The 23982-nt window shown below is 38.3% G+C and overlaps 1 protein-coding gene across 3 annotated transcripts in view; it reads right to left on the bottom strand.

Annotated features, from left to right (window-relative positions):
* Positions 1–19450, bottom strand: part of BICC1 (BicC family RNA binding protein 1) — a 299969-nt gene extending 280519 nt beyond the window's left edge. For all 3 annotated transcript variants that reach the window (XM_077125273.1, XM_077125272.1, XM_077125274.1), the window contains exon 1: positions 19261–19450. In XM_077125273.1, coding sequence (XP_076981388.1) covers positions 19261–19450 — 190 coding nt within the window. The remainder of the gene's footprint in view (positions 1–19260) is intronic.
* Between the last annotated feature and the right edge of the window lie 4532 nt (positions 19451–23982).

Consider the following 23982-nt stretch of genomic DNA (forward strand, 5'->3'; position numbering starts at 1 on the left):
TGATAAATGAAAAAGTCTGTGATTATATTGAGAGCCACTGATGATACACTCTGATGGAATGCTTGGTGTATGACTATATCTGAATAAAACTGATTTGAAAATAAAAACTATAGCTATGGCCAATAAATGTCTTAATTTGTGGTTTCACTAAGTTGTAACAAGACACTACCATTAAAAATACAAGTGTTTGTGTTTTAAAATACATATATAAACAAAGGAGTTATTACTTAAAAACTATTAGATAAATTAAAAGAGGAATTTTAAATTTACCCAGATGGACAAGGAAAACAAAAAAATAAAATAAAACAGATGAGACAAACAGGAAATAAACAGTAAAACTGGAGATCTGTATCTATTATGCAAAAATTACATTAAATATTTGTGGACTAAACACTCTGATTTAAAGCCAAAGATTTCAGGATTGAAAGGATAAACTATGGTATATTCACATATAGAAAACCTTCAGCAATGAAAATCAGTAACTATGGCTATACACAACAATAATGATGAATTTCCAATTCTGAGCAAAAAAAGCTAAACCCAACCGAACACATATTGCATAATTTTATTTATCTAAAGTTTAAAAAAACAGGCAAAGCCCTAACAAAGTTGTTTAGGAATTCATATACATATAGAAGGTAAGCCCATATAGACAAGTACAAAGAATCTTTACCATAAAAGTGAAGAAAGCTGTGGCCTTTCACGGTGAGGGACTGGGCATGGAAGGAGAGCATTTGGGCTGCTAGCAATGTTTTCTTTCTTGATCTGAGTGGCGGTAATTTATTGAGCTACTAATTTTTGTTACATTTCTTTCTATCTATATTATATTTCACAATTTCAAATGTTGAACACAAAAATTTAAAAATCTCTGAACTGACTACAATATTTTATAACTAAGAACTATGAGTTTGAATATGTTTAGGATGAAAGTAGTAGTATAAAAGCATAAACCCACATATATTTACAAAAGCGCACTCACACTGATGATACAAAGAATAATTTTATCCCAATAATTAAATACCACAAAATTCTCAAGTTTGTAAACACAATAAATCATTTATCATGCCTCATTTAGCCATTTTCTAGTCATGAAATTCATTCTTTGGAATGTATAATAAAAGGTTACTAATGTCCAGGCCAATTTCTCCAAAAGGTTTTTATTCTTGAGTACTTCAAAAACTTTTTAGTGTTACGGTAAAAATACCTCGATATATTTTGAGTTAATAGATCACTACACAATTCAAACAGCCAACAGCATGACTGAAAGAATGCTAGCTTTAGTATAACACAGTTTCCTTATTTCTTAATTAAAATTATTGTGAAAATCATCTGTCAGGGCAGTTTCATGGCCTTCACTACCTGAGACTAAAAAAATCAAGTAGTTATAGAGCTTTTTCACCCAGAGATTAACTTCTCCCAAACACCACCACCACAACAACAAATACCCAACATTTTTAAATAGCTTCTTTCTTCTCCATCACTAGCTTCAACATCCCCCAGTGAAAGGGCTAGGTAGTTCCAGGTGCATTCTCGCTTTGACTGGAAGTAGTAAACAGCCATCTTGGGCATGCCACCTAACGTAGAGGATACAACCGAAGGAATGCTTCACCCTCCACTCTGCAAGCACGGAGCTCCAGTTTTCCTTCCACGTTCCACAAAATGAGCACAATAAAAAGGCACTTTCACCTTGCAGCAATGGGAAAAACGGTCATTTGAAGACATCTGTTTCTAATCTCCAGAAAATTTAAGACCAATACATGTGATTTTGAGATTCTTGTTTGTTTTGGTACTGGATGAGGATAAGTTTATTTCTGGTTCCGCCTTTCCAATCTATTAAGTCTTGCAGATTGTGGTACTGCTACAAATTTTGCACAAGCTCAAAAACACACAAGCAAGAAGAAATCTGGTTTGTGACCACTTTTTAGAATATTTATACAGACTAGGGTCTGAGGTCCTGGATGCTCTTTCCAAATCTAACCGCTTCATCACTGTGGCCAATCTTCATTTTTATAGTTGTAAAATTGGAAATAAATTTCTTAAAAGTGCTGTGAGATCCCAAGAAATATTAAAATGTCTAAAGACTAATTACATATTACAGCTAACAGAATAATCCTGATTTGTGAAATAAAAGAAATATATAGACATATTTACATATACATACACATAATTAGAACCAACCCTATTATCAAGATAATTTATTGTACTAAAAAATATTTTTCGTATCACCTCAGAAGTGTCTCATACCCTTAACTGTTAATGTGTATTTGTAAATCTTATAGTGTAACATTTATCTCGATGTCTTTCCTTTCTAGATATATAAACAAACATCACACATATTCATCCACACTTCACTGCTAACAGAGTTATTGGCCAAGTCACCTGAAATAAACGTTCAAAACAGGGCATATTTTCACTAGAGGTAAAGATTATACCATAACTAAGAGGAATGTGCAAGCCAGCAATAATTGAATTTAGTAGCTGAGGCCAAACCATGATAGTTCACTTTAAAATTATGGAAACTTGAGAAAGTGATATTATTACAATTGTTAACTATGGAATGCAAGAACATTTCTTTTAAACTTCGAGTCCCACAAATCCATTTTGTATATTTATTTTTTAAAAGAAAAGTCTATTCTTCAGCACATTTGGGATTTAAGAGCTTGAAAATAACTGAATCCTTTTTCCTGTTATGTGCATGTTAACACCAAATGTAAATGCTATTACAGGGTTCCAGTTACCACAGGACTCTCTCTTCATGCAGGTTTATTTTTATGCAAGTCTCAGAAGGAAATACTCATGGTTCACGTTTTAATGGATGAATGCTTACACCCTTACGAATTAAAAAGAGAGATTACTATTTTAACTATTAACAAAAGATAAAAATCCAACTATGACAAGAGGTTCAAGTGACTGTTTTTGTTCTTTTTTTTCCAAAACATTTAAATAGTCCTTAAAAGATCATGCCTGTTCATAAAAGTCTACCTGAGGTAAATCTGTCCTATCAGGTTAAAAAAAAAAATCAGATGACAGCAGACAGGTTTATTTCTGTAATCCCATAAAGCACACTCAACAGCAGTTGTCAAGAATTTACAATAAGGATTTTTCTTTGATTTGGAACAAAGGGTATAAAAGTTTTTAAATATGTACTTTCATCTCTCTCTTTTCTGAAATTATCTTGCATTTAATGTATACAAATACATCATACTGTATATACCATCCTATGCACTTCTCACACCCCGCACAGCCATCAACCCACTTTGCACTGGACACATTTCTCACTTTCTGACCAAAAAGCTTGTTGGAGGTCTACAGGCACTGCTAGGGCTCCCATGTTTAACCCAGAAGTGCAGGAGTGGTAATCCCCATGGTCCAAGGCTCCTCAAAAAGGGGGCAGAAGCTGGTGGACAAATGATTATCTTTGTAATCACTTAGACAATTTGGGACTAGTTTCTCAGACTCACTGGAAAAGCAGCTGAGCCCTCACTGTAACCAACTTGATAATACATCATTGAATTGGCATTACCTTCCTCCCTACTTGACACTCCCTGGTCCCTCACTTGTCCTCCCTGAGATCACTTCTGAAATAAAGTAGCAGCCAGCAAGCCCCTGTGTTGCATAGTGGAGGTGGGTAACCACCTAAGGCACACATTAAGTAGGTAGGACATTACTCTATGAGTGCCCTTTGTTCTCTAATCGTTACATGTCCTTTTCTTCTCTTTCCACTAGACTGTGCTCCTCTTTAAAGTAGAAGGCCTCATTCATTTGTACAGTCCCATTAAATACACTAATGGTGTTTTTTTAACATATGCAACAATTTCCCATTGGGTTTTTTTGATGGATTCACTAAAGGATTTATGAAAGACAATTCTCATAAGTTTGGAAGCTGACCATTTGCACAGAACTCTTCTCAAAATCAAATCCATTTTCACAATGTTACATCGCTCAACTGTAGTCATTCTGACTTGGGGAAATCCAGAGATAATGCATCTCAAACATCTATTCACTGATAATAAAAATATTTTTTCTGTTTTTTTATTAAGGAATTTTTAGGTGTATAGAAAAATCATGCATGAAAGACAGTTTCCATATACCACCCTACTATGAATATCTCGCATTAGTGTGGTGCATTTGTTACAACTGATGAAAAAAACATTTTTATAATTGCACTATTAACTAAAGTCCATGGTTTACATTAGGTTTCACTGTTTGTGTTACACAATTTTATGTTGTTTTTTAAAAATAATTTATTCTAGTAACATATATACAAATTAAAATTTCCCTTTTTAGTGACATTCAAGAATATAATTCAGTGCTATTATGTTCACAATGTTGTGCTACTATCACCACCATCTATTACCAAAACTTTTCCAACAACCCAAACAGAAACTGTACAATTTAAGCATTAGTGCCCCATTCCCTACCCAACCTCAATCCCTAGTAACCTGTATCCTTGTTTCTGGCATCATTTGCTTATCCTAATTATTTTCTATCAATGAGATCATATACTACTTCTCTTTCTGTGTCCAGCTTATTTCACTCAATAGGGTATCTTCTACAATCATCCATGTTGTCACATATAATACAAATTCCTTCCTTTTTTACAATTGAATAATATTCCATTCTAGGTATACACTGCATCTTATTTATCCATTAATCAATTGAAGGGCTTCCATCTTTTAAGCACCTATAAATAATACCACTATGAACATCAGTGTGCAAATACATTTGCATCCCTGCTTTCAATCCTTTTAAGTATATACCTAGAAACAGATTACTGGGTCATAGGTAATTCTATATTTAACTCTCTGAGGAACCACCAAACAGTCTTCCATATCAGCTTCCATTATCAGCTGCACATTTTACATTCCCACCTTTTATATTCCTATTTCTCCACATCTTCTCCAGCACTTGTAATTTTCCATTTCTTTAATAGCAGTCATTCTGGTGGGAATGAAATGGTTTTGATTTGCATGTCCCTAATATCAAATGATGCTGAGCATCTTTTCATATGCTTTTTGGCCATCTACGTATCTTTTTTTTGGAGAAATGTCTATTCAAGTGTCTCAAACCATTTTGTCTGTCTTTCTGCTATTGAGTTGTAGCATTTCTTTATATATTCTAGACATTAATCCTTATCATTAAAATGTGGTTTCCAAGTATTTTTTCCCATAGAGTAGGCTGTATTTTCACTTTCATGACAAGTCCTTTGATGCACCAAAGTCTTTAATTCTGAGGAGGCCCCTTTTTTTTTTTCATTGCCTGTCCTTTGTGTGCAAAGCCCAAGAAACAACTACCAAACACAAAGTTCTCAAGATGTTTTCATATATTTTCTTCTAGGAGTTTTATAATTCTGGCTCTTAAATTCAGGTCTTTGATTCAATTACTTGACTTCAGTATATGGTGTATTTTGCACATGGTGTATTTTGCACAAGAACATCCAGCTTCCCCAGCAACACTTGTTACAGAAATACTCCTTTCCCAATTGAGAGGACTTGGCACCCTTGTAAAAAACTATACGACCATATATATTAGGGTTCAATTTTGACCTCTCAGTTTTATTTCATTGATCCTTATGCCTGTCCATGTGCCAGTACCATGCTGTTTTGACTACTGAGGCTCTGTAATGAACTTTAAGATGGAGAAGTATAAATCCTCCAACTTTGTTCTTCTTTTTCAAGATGGCTTTAGCTATTCAGGGCCTCTTACCTTTCCAGATAAATTTAATGACTGGCTTTTTCACTTCTGCAAAGAAGGCTGCTGGAATTTTAAATATGATTGAATTGAATCTGTAAATTGCCTTGGGTAGAACTGACACCTTAACATTTGGTCTTCCGATTCATTGAACACAGGCTGTCCTTCCATTTATTTTAGATAGTCTATGATTTCTTTTACGAGAATTTTGCACTTTTTGTGTACAAGTCCCTTACAGCCTTAGTTAGATTTATTCTTAGATATTTGATTTTTTTAGTTGCTATTATACATACAATTTTTTTCTTGATTTCTTCTGTTTATTAAGTACTACTGTATTGAAACACTACGATTTTTACATGTAGTAAATATTTTGAAGGCAACTTTTCTGTTTAGTCAACAATATGAGCGCCAATGATGTTTCACTAAATTGTAGATCTCTGGAAAAGGTCAAAACTCAACAGATTTCTGTTAATCTTGGGTTTTTCCTCTTACAATATAAAAAATTTTTAATTTAAAAATCTCCCCATTGATTAAAATAAGCATTTCTGAACACAATTCCTCCTGCAACATTCAGGCCAAACATATATTTCGTTTTTTCAAAATAAAATCAATATAATAAAGCAATTAAGATAAAATCTTGCCAAAATATAGCCTTAGCTTTAAATAGTACTTTTAGCCAAAAGTTCAGAAACCACTTAAAGAACCAACTGAAGACATACACAACACAGGCTTTGATGGTCTTCTCTGTAAGATTAGAGAAATACTGTGTTAGTTCTCAATAACCAAGAGCAAGCAATTCTTAAAACTCTGAAAATACCTGAAATTTGGACACCTAGATGTCTTTCTTTATAACTGGGATTTTACTCTAATAAACATTATTGCATTTCACTGCTAATTTATCTAATGTTTTAGATATCAGATATAAATCCTAGCACATAAAGCTTGATAACTGGACATCATGGCAGAGAAAAAGGAAAATGTGACAAAAAAAGATGCTACTCAGGAAGCACAAAATCTTCTTTGCCCATCTAACACAGTATATCAACACCAACATGTCTCAGCTATTGTTTACACTGTAATATCTACTCAATTACTGGAGTAACCCTTAAATTTGTGAACCTTTAGCCACAGAACTCAGAGCACTGCAAATCTGACTGCCAAGATGTCAGAAAGCAGAGCAAGCTGTATTCTCTCCTCCGAAGCCAAGACACTCCAATTGCCATTCCACCATATTCCCTATTTGCTGTGAGTGAGGAATTCTGAAGCTAAAGAGGATTTTAAGGGGCATCTAAGACAAAACCTTAAGAGGTTAAATTGCTTTTCCAAGGTGACAGTGTCAAAGCGAAGGCTGAGCCATGAACTCGGGTCACCTGGCTCCTGGTTACCCACTCTGCTGAGAAGGAAGTGATTTATTTCCCTATAACTCAAAATAGCTCAAACAGTGCTTGCTTCAGCAGCACGTATACAAAACAGTTCAAAGACCATCCGAAGACAAGGAGTAAATTAACATACAAAATCACATTTATTTTTAAAACTGGGTTATCTCTTAACCTGAAACACTTTAAAATCATATTTAAACAAGTATCTGGAGATGCAGTATTGTAAAAACAATATAATCCAGTGTCTGCAACTAAATAAATTGAAAAGCTTCATTAAGTTTAATTAATTTTAATTTCTAAAACTAATCCAGATAGATGCAGATGAAATCATTCAACGTAAACCTCACTTGACATGAATTAAGGTTTACACGTTCTCATCCAAAATTCTACACTCAATGTAAAATCACAAACAGTACTTCATTATAGAAAGACCCTCTTGCCTTTAGCGAAGTACTCAATAAGTAACCAGAGCAGTTTGGTATTTATTAAGGCCAAGTACATGCCCTAGCTTAAAGCTCCACTCCATGAGGTCTCCAAGTCCACCACCCCAAAAAAGGGACAGATCCATCATGGGTTATTTATATAATAAACGCAACTGGACTATTTTCATAGCACTGGCCTAGGGTGCTGGAGAACAGATGAAGTTGAAACACACAGACACCATTTACAGACCACCAACTGTGAACCCAGCATGCTTTATCATTATCACATAGTCTTCACAATAACCCCAGCAGAGATGTATTATCATTCCTGTTTTACAGAGAAAGAAACAGAAAACTTAACCCAAGCTAGCAGATTGCAGAGATTCAAAACCTCTGCCTTCTCATTAAGAATTCTAACCCACGTCTGCCAGACTCCACCTCTGTGCCTACATCACATGTCTCTGCACCTCGGTAGGAATGGAGAAGCTATTCTAGGGGGTAGTTTAGCATTCTAGAGGTCTCCACACTACACAGGATTCTAGACTCTACGACCACCTAAAAGCAAAATGTGTACTAGATACACTTAGAATGCCAAAAGAATCCAGTGCTCTAAATTGAGAGACTTTACAGCTTTTTCATGTGTGAAATGAGAATCCTAACAGTGTGTATCTCACAGAATTGTTGTTGAGCAACTGAGATGACTGAACAGGCATAAAGATAGGAGAATGGTGCCTCACATGTAGTAATGCTCAGTAAAAGTCGGCTGCTGCTTTCAAAAATCACCATCATTCTTCAGTAATTACATTCCTCAAAATTTCATCATCATGTATATCAAAATGTCATCATCATGTATAGTTCCAAAGGACAAAAAGTTACTCAGACTATCATGCTCAATATGAGGTGGTCTATAACTGTAAAAAAAAAAAAAAAAAATGTTTTTCAACCAAAAGTACTATTATACAGTCAAAAAATTCTAAATTCTAAAAACTGCTATGAAATATAACAAAATATTTAATGTACTAGATATAAACACTGAGAATATAAAACAGGGACAACTACATAAAACTCTATGCAAAGAGTGAAGGACTATATTCCAAGGCAGAGGAATGAAAACAGCTGTTACAATGTGAAAATACTGATGATTATTTTGCTTTCAAAAGTTCCTTTTACATTTTTATACAATTTCTATAATAAAAATATATGTGCTTTTAAATTATCTTGTAATATATTAAATAGCTGTGTAATATTCCTAATCTAATGGAAACCTATAGGAAAATTAAATGCATTCTGAGTTTACTGTGCGATGATAAAGAAAATACATCCCCTCTACAGGAACGTATAGGTTTAAGCTCTTCCCCCAAAGTCCCTCACAAGTCACAAGAAATAACATGCCAGTTATACATTATGCTCCTAGACAAAAACGCTTCAAAAGACCATTTAATAACGCGCCAAAAGTACTAATTTCAAAGGTAAAGGGAATCAAAGAAATAAAAGTTCTGAATCTCCTTTACTTTAATTATATGACCAACACCTGAACTCTCAAAGTTGGTCCCAGAATCACCCACATTAGATATACATAAGACTTTTTTTCAAAACGCAGATTCCTACCCCTACCCGCCCACCCCCCACCCCCCAGCACTCTTGGACCTATAGTCAGAATCTCTGAGAGAGGCCCAGGGTTTGTTTTCTTAAACAAACTTCCCACGTGATTTTATTCAAGCAAATCTTTAAAAAGTGACATATTGAAGTACTAACCAGGTAAAATAAAACTCATTAAAATCTTCAGTGAAACAGTCAAAACAAAATTAGAACTCTAGACTGCTAATTCTTTTACTTCCAAATTTCTCACAACCACCAGATCAGACAAGCCAGGTTGTAGGGATCACAGGTACAAAGGACAGATACACTGCCAATTTGTTGTCTTTTCTGCATTACTTGCAAACCTTCCTAAAAAATAATTTTTCAAAATTTATCAAGAACCTTAAAACATCCACACATTCTGCCCTAACCATGTCACTAATAAGAATTTTCTCACGAGAACAATCAAGGATGCATAAAAGGTTTTTTAGCAAAATTGTCTGGGGTAGCATTAACACTCATCATTTGGTACCTCTTGAGTACCAACCCTATACTGCCACCAGTGGATGCTTTACACATAGTATTTCTAACCCTCATAGCCTGGAAGATACCTTTGTCCCCATTTTAAAGGAGACTAGGCTCAAAGAGGTTGTTAATTTTCAACACAGCTAATAAATACGTGATAGAACTAAGATCTGAATGCAGGGCAGAAGAAATACAAATATTGGGCTCTTTCCACTGCCTGGCCACCCAAAAATGTTCTAAAGTATTGGTATGTTTAAACAAAGTGTGATATATCAGAGGAATGTTGATATTGCCATATAAAACCATGTTTCAAGAATCTTTAAATGGGAAATATTCATGATACAATGATACATGGAAAAGACGGGAGGGGAGGTATGACCCCACTTTAGAATATAAGTCACACAAGGTCTATCCTATCTTGTTTTTGTCTGTATTCCCAAAGCCTAACACTGGATACCTGACATTTGGCAGGAACTTAATAAACATGTGTGGTGAAAATAAATTTTGTGTGAGAATACTTTAAAGTCCAAGAAAAATTTCCAAAATGTTATCAGTGTTTATCGCTGAATCCTGGACTTAGGTATGACTTTTGGTTCTTCTTTTTATACTCACTTGTACTGTGTATACTCCATAATAAGTTTCTATAACTTTTATAATCAGGAAAAAAACTGAGCAAATCCTTTTTCAGCACCTTTCTATTTAACAGACGTGGATAACAGGACGCCAAGTACAGGGTTGCCATATGATCCTGCAATTCAGTTACTAGGTATATACTCGGAAGACATGAAAGCAGGGACATGAATAGGCATTTACACACAGGTGTTTATGGCAGCAGTGTCCCCAACTGCCAATGGATGGAGGTGGCCCAAGGGTATATCAACTGATGAGCAGAAGGATGAACAGTGGTATATACATACCATGGACTACTGTGCAGCTGCGGACAGGAAAGAAGTTGTGAAGCATGCACCAAGGTAAATGAACCTTGAGAACATTATGATGCGCGAAATAAGCCAGAAACGAAAGTACAAATATTGTATGGCCTCACTAATATAAACTAACTAAAATGAACAAACTCTGAGAATTAAATTCTAAGGCAATAGAAGGTGGGCTGAAATTGAGCAATCGATGATTAAGGAGTACAGGATGTTCAGTAAGACTCACTGTAAAGGTTCCTAGATTGTAAGCTCTTAAAGTAGTCACATTTAGTCCCGAGTTTTAACTGATATCTCTAAACTCTGAGATGCTGCACTCTTCATGTATAATCTGGTAGTTCCCTGGATTACTGGGTCTCTGTGCAACACCTGAAACTCATAAGTAGAGTTCTGCAGCTCTGAAAGTCAGCATTACCCCATACAGCTACTGCTAAAGAAGCTGAAAAAGAGACCAGACTTCAATGAGAGGTATGAATGAAGCTGATCTTGTTGGGACTAAGAAAAATCAGAATACAGGGTAAAGAATGATACTGTCTGTATTTTAAAATTTCAACTTGTGTGTGAGACCAAAGGAAGAGATATTTATTTTGTCCAAATTTTAAATTTTCTGTAGCACACTATCTGATTTAATCTGTCTGGCTAGTTTATTTAAACAATCTAATTACATGGCACACAGAATAGGGAATAAGATCTTGTTATTCTGGACAAGTCATTGTAATGCCCCGATACATTCCAGAATATTTTGGGCAGAAAATAAAAAAGCATTTGCAAAGTTTCTTGCCAGACTGGAGAAAAAATGTGGAATTATTAAACTTCGCCACCTGAGGAAATCCTAATATTCTCTCAAGTATTAGAGACTTGCAATTTAATAAGCCAAGTCCTCTTTCTTGAGGTCTGCCCTTTTTTTTTTTTTGTAATGGTGAAGCTAAGCCTGCTTATAATCATGCCTAAGAGTCATCCCAGAAAACCTCTTCTGTTGCTCAGATGTGGCCTTCTCTCTAAGCCAAGCTCTGCAAATAAACTTACTACCCTCCCCCTTACATGCAACATGACTCCCAGGGGTGTAAGTCAGGCAACATGGGACATGACTCTCAGGTATGAGCCTGGCCCCGGCATCATGGGATCAACAATACCCTTTTGACCAAAACAGGAAGAGAAATGAAACAAAATAAAGTCGCAGTGGCTGAGAGATTTCAAATAGTCAAGAAGTCATTCTGGCCTCTTCTGCAAGAACACACTTGCGCAAGCTTCAGCCAGATATTGCCATCTGCCACAGTATGCCAAGCCCCAACTACCAGTATTCCCAAAAACCCTAAAGAATACCCTGGGCTTTATCTAAGACTCTATGAAAGCTTTATCTATTCAGTTTACTTTTTTCAAAACTTAAATCCTCCAGATGGCTTCTATGCCAGATAAGCCCTGAAACTCAGAGGCACAAGTCTTTCCAAGAACACCAACCAGTTTCATTCCTCTGTACCATAATGTCAACACCCCTTTCCAGCACAAAAAAGTTAGAATGGTCATTGCCTAGATATCCTTGAAGATTAAGAGAATAATCAAATGAGAGGGAGGAGTTGTAACTAAGAAGTTAGGATTTAACAAATGATTATGACTATTGAATCATTATATGGCTATCTCTTTTTAGTAATTAGAACAGCCAGAAGGAAATACCTGAAATTGCTGAACTATAATCCAGTAGGCTTGATCTTTGATAATGACTGTATAACAATACAGCCTTCCACTTATGACCATGTGACTGTTAAAACCTTGTGACCGATGCTCCCTTTACCTGGTATATGGGTAAAGGAGTAATAAAGACATACAAGAAAAAAAGGGATATAGTTAAGGTTCAAATCAACTCATTAGACAGACTGTAATTTATCTTATTCACTTTGATAGAGAAGTTACTTTATAGTTACAAAGCAAGGGTTATAATTTTATAGGTTAGCATCAATAAATGGGAATTGGGTTTAATTTGTTACAAATTTAAGTGTTTCCCTCACCTACAGTTATTAGTAACTTAATAAATAGGAAAAAAATTTTTAAATGTCTAAGATCCACAGAATGTTTCCATTGATGGCTTTGTACATTACAGATCGCTCCCTCAATGCTAGTATCACAAGGATTAAAAATCAAACGTGTGGTAGCTTTTGGAACATAACAGCAAGGGTTTCTTGCCAAAATCATCTCACACAAAAGCTATTATAAATTAGCATTAAAATTGTTTTTAGCTGTGGTAGTTTATTAAGCATTTTACATAAAGGAATAGATATGATCACTGTTACCCCATGCATTCTTTAAGTAAGACATACATTTTAAAATAAACTGAATGAACTGCAGATGAGCCAACTTGGTACATTTTATTAGTTCATATAGTTCATCATTTTGGACAATGTGAAACAGCAAAACATGGCACACACCTGATGCTTACGCTATCAAATTGCCTCTCAAATTACTTCATCTTCTGAATAAGCTTCAACTTTGTTGGCCAAATTATACTTGAATGACCTATCCACCAAAAGACCGAAGAATGAACTATACTGAACCTATAAATTCTAAAAGAAATTTGAGATGGGGGAATTGGGTATGAAGGAGGAAAGGGAGGAAGAGTATGAATATAGACTAATAAAATGTAAAGCACGTACATGTATTGTGTCATGGAATTTTCAATGAAAAAAACAACCTTGACATTGAGAAAACGACAGAGGAAGAAGATCATTATAGTACTTAGCAGTCCTAGATCCTACTCGTAAAAGAAGAAACCAGATGAAAATAGCTTTAAACAATCATAGGTGTTTCTTTTGGGGGGAGGAGTTAGGGTTATTCCTGGATTGTGGCAATAAAGAAATTCCAGGTACATATAATAATATCAAAAATCTGACTTTCTAAGGATGATCAATGCAGGCCAAAGTTTCCAATACAGGTAAATTTTTTATTCAGTCATAACTTGAAATTTTGGATGACACTGCCCCTCTGCTTCACTCACTGTAGGGTTGGATCACTCGGCATTAATTTCAACCCTCTTCTTCTTCGTTTTCCATCAGAGGGGCTGGAAACGAAGATACATTCCCAGACTTTCTTATACCAAAGAGTGGCCAAACAAGTATGTGTAGAAGTTCTAGACTGTTCCTTTGTCGCGTAAAATGGCAACATCTTCAGAAGAAAATACCTTTTTGCTCCCCTCCATTCCCTCCCTGCAGAAGCCACAGATACATCTCAAGGGACAGCAACAGCCATACTTCAAGGCCACAATGTGGCAGAGGCAGGGGAGAAAAAGTGGGAAGACACTCCTGGGTGACGGCCTTGAGCAGCTGTCTGGGGCCCGGACCTGTGAGCCCAAGGCTTCTTATTAGGTGAGGACGATAAAGCCCGGGATGGTTTAAGTCACCCTGCTGGGTTTCTGTTAGCACAATCACATACATTTCGGCCCACTCAAGTTATTAATACGACAAACCTCTCTAGCTAAACCTCTCTAGCTATGTTTTAATGTTCTTATAATTTATGATCAAGTTATTCAAAACGCCACAGGTCTTCTGAGAGGAAAGATTTAGGGAAAGAGCATGAATTTACTCAGAATAGTTACCCTGTGCCTGCGAGTTTTAACAGGACTTTAATGCCCATCTCATTTCATTCTCACAACAACTCTCTGAGAGGCAAAGTTAGAACCCAAATCCTGGCCAGTCCAATGGCAAGCCTGGCTCTTTACTGCCAAGCTACCCAACCTCTGATGCATTTATTTACTTAGCCTCTAAAGCAATTTTAATCTTCAATTTTGCCCTCTGCCTTAACTACAGCTCTCTTAACAAAATTTCTGACCTGAGGAAGTCTTTCACACTAAATCCCCATTCCTCAAAAATTAAAAGTTTAACAAAAGCGACAAATCCTAGAAAGCATCTGCTTTCTTGTGTTTTGAAATCTTTACCCACCACTTGAGACTGTGTACCTCCTGCCTGGCCCTGGGCTAAGCCCTTGACAGGCACCACCTCACGCAGAGCGCACAACCACCCCGGCAGGTGGGGCTATTAGTATTCTCTTTTAACAGGTGAGCAAACAGAACGCGGGAGCACAGCCACAGTGCTTTCTCTGAAAAATCTTCTTTCTACATACCATGCCACAAGTTCAGAGTAATATATAGTTAGAAGGGAGTTTAATCGATACTGCTGCCAGTCTTCAGTAAAAATATTAGGAGAGGTCGATTCAGGACCACTAGAATGAAAAGTACTCAAGTCAACACTTTTAACTAAAGAAGGTGAAAAGCTCTCTCATCCTGAGCAAGATCTGGAGTTTCATACTCATGTCTAATAGAAGGTTAGTCTGCTAAAGTCACCTTTACAGGGAGCTAATACACTCAGCCTGCCAGCTACAAGAAAGTCCAATGATAATATTTAGATTGTTGTGAATGTTCATTAATCCTAAGAGCATTTAATTCATTTTCCAGTATACTTGATTTTCATTTTCAACATAGGAATTTACACTTTATACACTATACAGTAAATATTATTATTAATTCATTCAGCATTTTCTATGTGGCTGGCACTGGGAAACATATTTGTCTCCTAACCCCGGGACATAACCACTATTATTAACACTCCCTTTTAAAGATGGAATTTCAGACGATGAATTTTCCCAGGCTCTCTATTAAAATTTAACACCAAGATTCAAACCCAGATCTGGCCCAGGGCCCCAGGCTCTTAACCACTAAGCTTCATTAAAATCATTTGATTCATTCTTGTTGTTTATTAAATTTGAACAAGTGTTAGCTAGAAAACTATGCTAGTTTCACCTTCTAACTTCTCTTCCAGTACCCCCAACACTTTCATTTATTTTTGCTTGATATTTCTTCCCACTCCAACAAAAAAGAAATCTAATATTATCCAGTCACCAAATTAGAAAACAATCTTCATTAAAGTTTGCTGATATTAAAAAGATAACATGATTTTCACACATTAAATCAACAATGTGTGATAACCTCTATTTTAGTGGCAGTTCTGTGGCTCCAGCAAGCCAAGCAGCAGCCGGTGATCCCAGTTTTGCCTGTCACTGTAAAAATGCAACCTAGTTTTAAAGTCTTTGGAAGCATTATTCTAAAAGCCCACAAGATGTCAATCTCAGTTCATTAAAATTGGCCATTTTCCCTCTTGCAATTCCCTACTTTCTCTGCTGAAAAATAAGGGACTTGGAATTTTGAAAAGGCTGGTTCTTCTAAATTTTATGTAGGAATTTTTTATTTCATGGCACATATATGTTTTCAACATTAAAAAGGCAGCTATTAACATGCAAATCTTTTGTTTGTTTCTCAGCACTCTGGAGCAAATACCAAGATTCTACTGATCCACTTATTTCCCTACTTCTTCCCTGTCTACCCCTTATATCCCTCTCCTCCTTACTTACACACCATACCTCACATTTAATTAATATAAACGAAGCAACACTTTAATCTTACATGGAGCATGAAATTTAAATTTTAAAGGTCAGTATTAAATACAGAAATTGTAAACAATTTTTCCTTATCATTAAGCAATGCTGTCCATGGTATCCATTTCAAGGCTGACTGTACCCATCAAAAGCCTAAACCAAAGTCAAAAACAAATTTCCATTTACAAAGGCAATGACTAATAAAATTCACAATCTTCATTTAGATTCCAGCAAAAATATCAGATACTCTGCTTGGCTGGTGCAAAGCAGTTATTAGACAAATAAATGAGGAAAAACTAGTCCTTTTCCTTTACGTTTTTTCCTGGTGTTTTTCATGTATATCAATTCTTTTAGGATTCAATGATCATTCAAGAATGAATGGTATTTCATTTCTGTGACCACTACCTTACTGGCCATGTTTTAACCTCACCAAATTTTTGGTCCATTGCGTAAAAGAATTTCTCTACTAACAAAAAATATAAACCATTAAAGATTAACTTACCCCCAGGACAATCTCTCAGGAAATAAATTCCAAGCATTACAATCACCAATTTGCACTCTGCAGACTTACAGGCAATCTTTATTTATCCTGATTTAACTTGGAAACCTCCACATATTAAAAGGCAATTGTAAAAAGAAAAGTGCCAAATCCAAATTCAAATAAATCAGAAAACCAACCAGGCAAATACAGATTTTAGCTACTTGAGAGTTTTCAAACGAAAAATTTTCCACCTGAGAAAATCTATTAATGTTAGAATATTTTGACTTGCCAGACCTCCTACCTTGGGTTCTGCTCTATCTTTCCTCTGAACTTATGAAATGTTCTGAATTGGGAATCATCCAAAATTCTTTTGTTCTCCAAATACTAAGTATATACACTATATGTCAGAAACTGTGGTAAATATAAAGGAAATCTTTTAAATCCATATTTACTAATGTCTTATTGACCAAATATTGTGGCAAGGTTTAGCTTTTGGGGACATTATCTCTTTCAATTCCCACAAAACCCAAAGAGGAAGGTACTAAAATCAGCCCCATTTTTAAAATGAGAAAACTGAGGTGGTGAGAGACCAAGGAACTTTCTCAAGGTCACACATGGATTTGAACCCAGCTCAGAATGATTCCAGTTCCCACACTTGCTATGGCCACCTGGTATAAAGTAATGAAGCTCATGATTATGCTAGTTCAGGACGGTTAGTTCAGGACATTCCTTCAAACATGGTGGTCCTTCATAATGTTAAACCAGGGAGCATGCACCACAAAAATGCCCTCATACACTGTGAGTTGGGTTCTACTGTCAAACGTGTTCAAGGTTTACTTTCTTGGAAGGGGTAATTCACTGGGAGGTGGTATGGAAAGTTAAAGCACTATGACTGAATATTAAAGAATGGTTTAGAGTTGAAAAGTGAGTACTTCATTCTACACAGGTTAAAAAAACGCCGTGAAGACGTTCTGTAAAAGAAACTTCATCCTTGCAAAGCTATTTTGAACCACCGTTATGTCAGGGTATCAACTCTCCAAAGGGATCGACCTTTAAATTTTAAAAAATGCCTCACTCATGCTTTATTTTATCAATTAAAAAATAAAGCACTTTTAAAGCTCAGGTTATGCACATATGCTTCCAGAAGCTAATATCACTGTTGCTACTTCTATGTGCAAAGGTAAACCAAGTAAGTATGGGTGATATTACCAGGAGAACCATCTTTCACATCGCTCCGACTTCACCTACAACACAAACTGGAAATGTGTTCAAAAGGATGGTAAATGCTCCACCAGTTCAATACATACACTCTTCACAACGATATTTCTCTAACACAAACTTAATATTTTGCTTAATAATAAGAAACCTGGCAAAAAGAACAAATGGAACAAATAAAATTACCAGAATGAGTTAACTGAAATTCAACTAGGGTTTTAATTTTCAAACACACACCTTGCAATCTTATGTTATCAGTTTATTGCAGAAGTAACTCCTAGAAAGTTGTATAATTTTTTAAAAGAGAGAGCACCCATGAGAGAGGCAGATATGACAAACATTAAGGATGTTTATCAATAAAAATAAGCAGCAACAGCGGCAAGTATTCAGCACATCCAAAAACCAGTGCCAAACACTCCTGCTATTTGTTTCCACCAAGGTATTGTTTTGGAAAACATGTTCTCTCTTAAAATAACCTGCTTCATTGTCCTAAAAAGCCACTGCATCTCCACAACAGCTGAATCACTCCATACTACGATGTATTGACTGATATAGTCAAGATAAATTATGTATAAAGCCACAAAAAAAAAAGTTCGGAAAACTACAATCCAGTAATAAGAAGAAACTAGCTACTGGATAAAATCCTCACAAGGCGCTGTTAGTGAGACTAATAATGCCTGGTCCTCTACGCGTATTTTAAGAATAACGGTCATACTCTCTCAGGGAAAGGCACGTTGGAGAGTATAGGTAGGCAAGTATATAACATTTTTACGGAAGCTCAAAATGACCTTGGACACTTCAGCATTCTTTCTGAGAAGTGCAATCCTCACATTATAAACCAGAGTCTGTTTCCAGTCCGGTATGGTTGAAGCTGTTTTGCCTGGGAAAGTCCCGGAGATACTAGGGAGTTAAAAATAAATAAATAAATAAATAAGTTGCGAAAGGCAGTCAGACACCCCTTAGTACAGGAAGATTTTTACGAACTGAGTGTAACTCAAGATATGTTTTATAAGCCAGTCAGGAGATGAACATACACTATCCTCAAACACAGCCGCACGCTTTGGCTGCTCACCCCATCCTGGCCCCTCTCGCGTCGGGAGGTGGGGGAGCTCCTGTCTTAAGCCTTGACATCTGCAGAGCGTTTCCCAATAGCGAGACAAGGCCCCTCAGCTGGAGGAAGTGGATGCTGACAAGGGGGGAGGAGAGTAAAACAGACAGAAACAGACGGGGCTAGAATTCAAGACTGCCAGCGAGTGGGAAGAGAGTCACGCACACGCTGAGCGGTCTCTGTGGGTCCGGATGGCACAGCCCAGGTGTCCGGGCTAAAGTTGGCATCTCCAAAATCTGGAACACAACTTGGGCGCGCCTGTACAAACTCGGCCTTCGGCGTTTCCGAAGCCGGTCAAGTTGGCACAGGGCTCCCGCTGTCCGGAGACCCAAGAGGCGCGGAAGAGTGGAGAGTCTATAGGGTCTCCACTCCCTGGGTGTCCTCCGAGAAGACACCAGAGAAGAACCAAGTCTACAGTGGGCCGGAGTGGCGGGCGTTGTTTCGCAGAGCGGGAATGTTCGGGTAGGAGTTGGGGGCTTAGGCGGGGAGTCCGAGAACGCAGGGGGATGCCTACCTTGCAACATGGCCTCAAGTTTCTTCCTGTCCACGCGGAAGCGCTCCTCGCTCCACTCGGGGCTGTGCAGAGGTGCCCCGGCAACCAGGTCGTCTTCAGAGCCGGGCATGGGCGAGTCGGTGCTGCGCTCGCTGTTGGAGCCCGGGTCCGACTGCGCCGCCAGGTAGCCGGGCTCGCCCTGGGCGGCCATGGTGGGCGCGCGGCACTCGGGCTCCGGCTGCGGCCGCTGCTCCGCTGGCGCCGCCGCCAACGCCTCCACTCGCCGGCCGGGCGCGACTGGCTCCCCGCGTCGCGGCGCTAGCTCGTCCCCCCGCAGCCGCCGACGCCGCCGCCAACGCCGCCGCCACGGAGTCCCCGGCGCATCCCAGCCCCGGGCGCAGCCCACGCCGCACGCCGCCCCCGCTCCCGGCCCGGGTTCCGAGCCAGCAGCTGCGTCGCCCCCCGCCAGCAACGCCCGCGCCGAGTGAGCGCGCAGCGCCGCCCGCGCCTCCATCCGCAGGGCTCCGGCGTCCCCTCCCAGCCCGCCCCCCCCCACCTTCTACGGCAGCGCGCTCATTGGCCCCGCCGGCCCACGGGGAGCCGCGGCGGGCGGACGCGCGGGCTGGCGGCCCCTGGCGATTACACTTACTCGCGCGCGGGTGCGCGCGCGCGCACATACACACACACACAGCTTGTACACGCTACTACTTTAAAGCACTTACACGTACAACTCTTGTCCCTCACATATATCGTAATTCTCTTCCAAACTCTGACACTCGCCAAGTTCAAGCACAGCGCACTCCCTCCTAAAGGCATACACAATGCACACAAAATTTCTCATCCACACTCACGCTACGCACACACGACCACTTTCTGCCCCTACATGTACAAATCTCGTCCCCCACACATACTCTCATAGTTTACTAAACAGACATTCGCCAAGTTCATGCACAGCACACACCGCAATGCACACAACCAGCACACAAAATTCTTAATCTGTGCACACACACATCATATACACACTACCACATCTCTGCATTTACACATACAAATCCCATATGTATGTGACAGACTTAAGTCAAGTTCAAGTACAACACACTCCTGGACATTCACGAAATGCAAAATTCACACTTACATACACACACTACACCATAAAACTGAGCCTTCCAGTGGGTCCCACAAGTTTGAAACAAGTGAAGGGAGAGAACAGGGCTTAGAGAAAAAAGTCTCCATTTCTCCCAGACATCACCACAGACGGTGCTTGCATGCAGTTCATTCCTCCACTAAAGATTCAAACCCAGAGCCAGCCCACCCCCACCCCCACCTCATCTCAATAGGAAAGTGGTCAGCAACTGCATTTGAGGTGGTCAAGAAGCTTCTACTTTTTATTCTGAGGGAAGGGAACTTTCTCTTGAATGGGGTGAGGGTATAGTCATTTTTTATGTCATTCTCAAGAAATGGACTCTTCAGAAGAATTCTTTTTTAAGGTGGGGGCTGAGAAGGTAAAGATGGCTCTGAAATGTAGAATGGGGATTAGCTTAATTCTACTGGCATCTGGACAGAGCTGTCTTCTCAAGGACTGAGGGCCCTTCTGGGTTATCGAGGTCAGCCTCTCACCAGATGATGTCTGGTAAATGAACCTCTGCTCAGGACACCCAGGCCAGCCCACCCACTGCCTTCCCTTGAAGCACCAGGGAAGAAGAGACCCTCTTGCACCAAATGTACCCTTGGAACTCTATTTTTCCACTTCACACTGATTCAGACCCTATTATGTTTTATGACCAAAACACAAAGATTTATTAAGTTTTAAGAGGACAGGAAGGATGGGAAAGAAAGCAGAGACACATCTAACACTGTGCCACAGAGCAAGGTTTCCCAGTTTATATGGGAAAATATAAAAAATATGTTGAATTCCTGATCCCCAATACCTCAGATAGACATTATTTGGAAGTAGAGTCACACAGGAGGGATCAGAAAAGCGCAAATAAGGCTATAGTGGATTAGGGTAGGCCCTTAATCCGAAATGATTGGGGTCCTGATAAGACGGGGAGAGGAGACAGAAAGATGGAGAGACAGAGAGAGACAGATGCATCGACAAGCAAAGGAATAGCTGGGACCACCAGAGCCAGTGTCAGAGACTATCTCAGAGACTTCAGAGGGAGCATGGCCCTACCAACACTTTGATTTGGGGCATGTAGCCTACAGTATTGTAAAACAATAAATTTCTGTTGTTTTAACTCATCCAGTTTGTGGTGCTTTGTTATGGCAGCCCTAAAAAACTAAGACCATGAATTGCCTTGGTATCATCAATCATTTAATAAACTTAAAGTAAGTTGAAATTCTCATGGATTCAGTAGCCTAGTTAACAAAAATTGAATCTATGCTAGGGACTGTGGTGTCCCCTTATTTACACATAAGGAAATTGGGACTCTGGGAAGTTAACTGACTTGATTAAGGTCACACAGCAAATAATGGGGCCAGGTATTGAACCCATGTCTACAAAGGACTGGATGACACATACTCTCCAAAAAAATCCTGCCTTGTGAGGCAGAGAGCCCTTCTATCTCCTCCTGGAGAACCAGATAGGGTTTAACTGCTCTGATTCAGCAATATATGTCCTTTTCTAAATGTATTAAGCAGAGAAGTAAGTGACTTACCCAAGGTTACACAATGGAGAATGAGGATTTGAATCCAAGCAGTCTCCTTTGAAAATTAAATTTCAAATATTCTATACTTAGCCACTGAAAGCTCTATTGGCTCTCAACAGGGTCAGCACAAGCAACGGCTCTGCAGCAGGAGGAGGCAGCATACATTTCTCCAGTGGAGCAACTAAAAGACCAATAGCTAATACAATAAAATAAGGGATTCAATGGTGTTAGCTGAAGCCAGAGAGGTAAGTAAGAAGTAGAACATGTAAGCCTAACAGGCCAAGCTAAGGAGTTTTTATCTTTGTGCTTTGAACAGTAGGAAACCATGGAGAGGCTTTAAGCAATGAATGATGTAATTAAATTTGCATTTTTATAAGATGACTGTGCCTATACTGTGGAGAACAAATTGAGGGGCAAGGATGTAATTAGACCAATGTAATAGACTATCCCGGAAGTTCACCTAAATGATGCTGCTGGCCGAACAAAGGTGATAAAGATGGAGAGACATAAGAGGATTTGAGAATCCTCTCAAATTGGTGATGGATTGAATGCATGCTGATGGGGAAGGAAATGTTGAAAATGATTCTAGGTCCTGGCTAGCAGAGCTGGAAAAAGAAAGGTGCCATTAACCAAATTAGGAAATACTGAAAGTGGTCTACATTGAAGGATGAGGTTGAATTAAGCATGTTGAGTTTGAGGTGCCATTGAGACCTAATGTCATCTAAGCAGTTGGATAGATGGGTCTGGATCTCAGAAGAGAGATCTCAGCTAGAGATTAAGATGTATTCTTTCGTTTGTTATAGGTGGTTATTCTAGCCATAAGCACTGGTAGGATTGTCTGGGGAAAAGAAGTAAATTAGAAGACAAAAGAACCAAGGAGTTTTTCACAGATTCTAACATTTTATAATCAAGTAGAGGGCAGTGTAATAGGAAAGGAGATAGGAGAAAGGAGTGGAGAAGGAAAAAACAAAACAAAAAAAGTTTTGTTATATAAGCTCAAGAAAAAGATTGTTTTAGAAAGGAAAATGTAATTATCTTTGTACAATAAAATGCATCAAATTTTTTTTATTAAGAGCACTGGACTAGGAAGCCAGAATGGAGTGGCTGAATAGTCAATATAAGTAATGAAATGAAGAACAAAGATAACTCTTTAGGGGAAGTTTGTCTGAGAAGGGGCAGAGAGAGCAACAGCTGAAGGATCATGTAGGTGTGGGGAGATTGGCTTTTTGTTTAATGGTTGGTTTGCTTGTAGGTCGGATGATTGGTTCAATGAATAAGTTTTGAGCATGTTTAAAAGGCACTGGAAAGATCCAATTGATAGAAGTCGAGTATGCAAAAAAAGAAGAAGAGTTGGTATTATAGGGTCTTGATAGAGTGATAAGAATATATTTCAAGATCCAAACAGAACAGAAACAGCTGGTCAGAAGGTGAAAACAATGGGTGCAATGTAGGTCAGTTTCTAGGTTTTGTTTCTAGAACACAAAGCCATTCCCATCTGATGGCTTTTCCATTCCCAAAGAGTAAAAAAAATCAATGTCATCTGCTGAGAATGTGTCAGAAGTTTGGGGAAAGTAGGGAAGTTTTAAAATAACCTTCTGCATCTGTAAAATAATGAATTTGACATTGTTAAGAATCCATTTGAAGCTGTAGTCATAAATTTATAATAGGGTCAACCTGCTTATACTGTTTCTGCAACAGTGTTCTGCTTCTTGAGTAACATAACGAAAACATAAACTGGAGTCATACCAAATGGATGCAACACCAGGAACTAGAAGGCAATGGGAAACAGTGCCTTTAAAATTCAGATGGAAAATGATTTTAACCATAGAAATTTATACCCAGCCAAACTATCAGTCAAACCTGAGGATAAAATTCATTTTCAAATATGAAAGCTCTCAAAAATTTATAGTTCTTACAACCTATCTTTAGAATCTACTGATGATTGTGTGCCACCAAAGCAAGGGAATAAACCAAGATAAAAAGAAAACATGGAAAATGGAAAACAAGAGATCCAGTAGACAACTGAGGCAAAGGGACTCCCAGGTATGATAGTGAAAGGAGAATGGAAATTGGAATAGGCTATCTGTCTTTAAGC

This window comes from Tamandua tetradactyla, chromosome 13, assembly GCF_023851605.1.
Source record: "Tamandua tetradactyla isolate mTamTet1 chromosome 13, mTamTet1.pri, whole genome shotgun sequence".
NCBI lineage: Eukaryota > Metazoa > Chordata > Mammalia > Pilosa > Myrmecophagidae > Tamandua > Tamandua tetradactyla.